The sequence below is a fragment of the Cajanus cajan genome, chromosome 5 (genome assembly GCF_000230855.2).
Source record: "Cajanus cajan strain Asha chromosome 5, NIPB_CcT2T_4, whole genome shotgun sequence".
Classification (NCBI taxonomy): Eukaryota; Viridiplantae; Streptophyta; class Magnoliopsida; order Fabales; family Fabaceae; genus Cajanus; species Cajanus cajan.
In genome coordinates, this window is record NC_138521.1 from 48,517,993 (window position 1) to 48,522,107 (window position 4,115).

Consider the following 4,115-nt stretch of genomic DNA (forward strand, 5'->3'; position numbering starts at 1 on the left):
CCTTCCTCGGACTACCTAGAGAGGAACGAGAAGACTTAAACCAAAAACCAAAATCGGGACGATTCGAATAATTAAGGTGTGTCTCCTAATACAGGAACAAAATGTTTCCTATAATTAAATCTTTAGTATTCGGCATTTCTAATTAAATTCAATAATTTTCAGCAGAAATTTTCATATTTTGTTTTAGTTTTTCTTTTTTTTGGGTTACTTACCCTTACGCGCTATTCGAATTTTTTTTATTTTTTATTTTATTTTTATGGATATCCTACTTTTATATTGAATCTCGAACGAATTGCTTAAAATTAAATAATTGAAAAAAGTCAGGAGTAAAATATACTTAATTCTGTTAAGATTTGTAAAATTTAGTGAAACACTCACTTTAATGTTGAATACTGTGTTGATGTTTTCTTAATTAATTTCACTTATATGTGCGGATTGGCACATAAATTTAGTTATAGCGAAAGTAATTGTAATTAAAAACAAAATTATGCATATTATTTTAGGAAATCCACTAAGAAAGTGGTGTAATATTTTTTTATCAATCAAAATTATAATAATAAAAAAAATTGAATATAAAACGTTAAGTATATTATCTCAATTCTTATTATTAGTTTAATTTGAGTAGTTTTGCGGTGTACTATTATAATATTCAAAAATATTTTTCATAATTTCTCAAAATTCAATATAGATTACATAATTTACCCATATATGAAAGGCCATTATAATTCCCTCTCTACATCAAACAATAACTTTACGTGAAAAAGTGATTTTAGAGGCCATATTGATGTCACTTGTTAAAGCATTAGTGTGTTTGGATGAGGAATTTTACAAATTCAAGGAATTTTAAATTCTTGGTATTTGAATTACTTTGATTTCAATTTCTATCATTCTTAAAATATTTTGTTTGGATGAGTCAATTCAAATTTCTTAAATTTTAAATTGTTAGGTTAAATATGATAATTTGATTCCATCATAGTAAAATTGATTTTAAAAATATATTTATATGTTGAGATTTTTAAATTAAATTTTATAAAAATAAATATTAATCCATTTTTAAATATTTAATAATTTTAAAAATTAATATTAGATAATATTTAATGATTTTAAAAATTAATATAAGATAATATTTAATAATTTTAAAAATATTTTTGAATATCCAATAATTAAAAGAATGAAGAGATAAGATAAAATATATAGGTGAAATAAGAAAAACAAATACGAGGAATTTCAAATTCTCCCATTTTTGAGAGAATTTGAAATTCTACTATTTTAAGGAAATTTACAAATGTTTGGATTTCAAATTCTTTATAAATTCCTCGTCTAAACTAAGCATTTCACCTCAAGGAATTTGAAATTCTTCAAATAAATGAATTAGCCTATATAAATTCCTCATCCAAACACACTATAAAGGATTTAATTCAGTGTATGCAATCTCCTGTCCACCGCCGCCGAAAGGGAGGGAAATCAAAGAGGAAAAAAAAAAAACAAAAGGAGGCGAAAAAACTTGAGCCAAGCATATTCCAAAAAATGCTATACGAATATTAAACTAGATATACTATGAACATGTTAAGTTTTTTCAACATATAAAAAAAAATGCAATTTGTTAAGTTTGAGCAACAACTAGCAACTAGCAAGCAATTGGTACTAAAAAGGATAAGATTGGGCGACGGCAATGAATTGGGAAGCAGAGAATAAATATTGTGAAGCTCGTGCATGCGATGATGAGTGCAAAACACAGGAAGCATAAAATAATTAATTAGGGTTAGATACTGTGATATGAGCGCGAGGGATGCGTATAAGGACGTAATTAGTCGTTAATTCAGTGTACGAAGAATATAGAATTTACGCGGCCACATTAACACGTCACTGTCCGCACCGTGATATCTGTCATCATAAAGATCTTTGGGAAACGTTCATCTCATCAACCACGTTCAGAAGTGTGCTACGCTAGTTCACCCAAATTAGGAAAACCCTCTTCACCAACAAAATATCCTCGCCTATCACGTGCTTCAATCATCCACCCAAACCCAAATTCACTTCTACTTAAATATCTTAATTTCCCTACACGCCTTAACCCTTCGGTCATTCAATATCAACCATATTTCCTCATATATATATATATACAAGACCCTGCCTCATTCTTCACACAAACCAAACCACGCGCTACAGAGTAACAACATCGGAGATTGCAAACATGGACTGGGTCCGGGGAGACGCCGTCGGACGAGGAAGCTTCGCCACCGTTAGTTTAGCCATCCCCAAGACCCACCCCGGTCGGTTTCCGTTAACCGCCGTCAAGTCCTCCGAAGCTAACACCTCGCGCTGGCTCAAGAACGAGAAACACGTGCTCGACCGCCTAGGCTCGTGTCCCAGGATCGTTCGTTGCTTCGGTCATGACTACACTTTGGAGAATGGCGTCGAGTTTTATAACCTCTTCCTCGAATACGCCGCCGCCGGGACCCTCGCCGACGAAGTCAAACGCCGCGGTGGCCGGATTGCCGAACCTGCGGTTCGACACCACGCGAGGTCCATCGTGGAGGGGTTAAACCACGTGCATCAAAAGGGGTTCGTGCACTGCGACGTAAAGCTGCAAAACATCCTCGTATTCGAGGACGGGGAAATCAAGATTGCGGATTTCGGTCTGGCGAAGGAGGCAGGGGAGGAACAGAGTAGAAGTGAATGCAGGGGGACTCCGATGTTTATGTCGCCGGAGCAAGTGATCGCCGGCGAGTGCGGCCCGGCGGCGGATATTTGGGCCCTCGGGTGCGCCGTCGTGGAGATGGTTACCGGGAAACCGGCGTGGCAGGTGGAGAAAGGGTCCTCGATGTGGTCGTTGTTGCTTCGTATTGGAGCGGGCGAAGAGGTTCCCGGGATACCGGAAAATTTGTCTGACGAAGGAAAGGATTTTATCGGAAAGTGTTTTATTAAGGATCCTAGAAAGAGGTGGAGTGCGGAAATGCTTTTGGCACACCCTTTTGTTTCGGAAGACACTGTTTCGTTTAAGCACTTTCACGAGTCGCCCCGAAGTCACTTCGAGTTCCCCGATTGGGTTTCTAGTGCCACGGAATCTCAATCGCCGTGGAATTTTCATGAGTCGTGTTTGGATAGTTTGTGTTCGCCGGAGAATCGCCTCCGCCGGCTCGTGACGGTTCAGACGCCGGCGGGTTGGTCCGAATCGGATGGATGGAGTAGTGTTAGGTGAAATTGGGGAATTTGTTCGATTTTTATTATATTCTAATTCGTTGATTTTAATTTGTTAGGATGTAAATTGGGTAGGGTACAGGATCTGTTATATTACTTGATGGAAGAGTTTTAACTAGCGCCGGTTGTGGCGCGTTGTACAGAGGCTGATTTTGATTTTGATTATAGTAAAAATATACAATACCATGATTTTGAGAAATTATTTCTGTTTCATTTCATAATTCTGCTTTATTTTATTATTTTGGGGAAATTTTCGTGGTCCCTGTTGTAAAAGCGTTGACATTATTATGGAAGGCATGATGATTGCAATTACATGTTGTCGCAGAGAATATTGGGGGTAAATAAGGTTTAAACTTTTGTGTCGGCGTCAAACAACCGAAGTTCATATGTATAGGTAGTTTAACTCTTTGACAAATTGGATTGGAATGGGTAAAGTAAATGAATGATTTTGTGTTGGTAAGTGTGTTCCTTTGACTTGTTTGGGAGCACCTGGGCCTTCACGGTGTGGCGTGCCAGCGAGAAGACAGCTCTTGCAGCATTTGGAAACAACACGGGATTTATAGTGCTTAGTGTTATCATGAAAAGTAATCAAAGAGGAAAACCAAGTTGAGGATTTACTAACATTAATTCAAATTTGTGTTAGGAAAAATTCCTATCAACCCGTGGTGGAAGACCATCTAAAATTCTTCCAATTCTTGTGAATATAATCCACGTATGTTATTAGGTGAGATTGAAAGAAAGGAATCCACCATTACCAAATTCACACAGAGCGTTATAGAATTTTGGCAACGTAGGAGTGAAATCCAAGTATTCTAGATTTTCTTCTCGTGGGAAAGGCCACATGTATCAGATCCTAACAACTAGACTGTAAAGTAAGCTCAATTAAGAAGCTTCTGTTAAGAAAAGGGACTAAT

At 36.8% G+C, this 4,115-nt stretch overlaps 1 protein-coding gene across 1 annotated transcript; it reads left to right on the forward strand.

The window, feature by feature from the left end:
• The first annotated feature begins 1,926 nt into the window (after positions 1-1,926).
• Positions 1,927-3,400, forward strand: LOC109816164 (mitogen-activated protein kinase kinase kinase 20). The gene has a single exon (XM_020381056.3). The coding sequence runs from the start codon at positions 2,195-2,197 to the stop codon at positions 3,200-3,202; it is 1,008 nt and encodes a 335-aa protein (XP_020236645.1). The 5' UTR covers positions 1,927-2,194; the 3' UTR covers positions 3,203-3,400.
• The last annotated feature ends 715 nt before the right edge of the window (positions 3,401-4,115 follow it).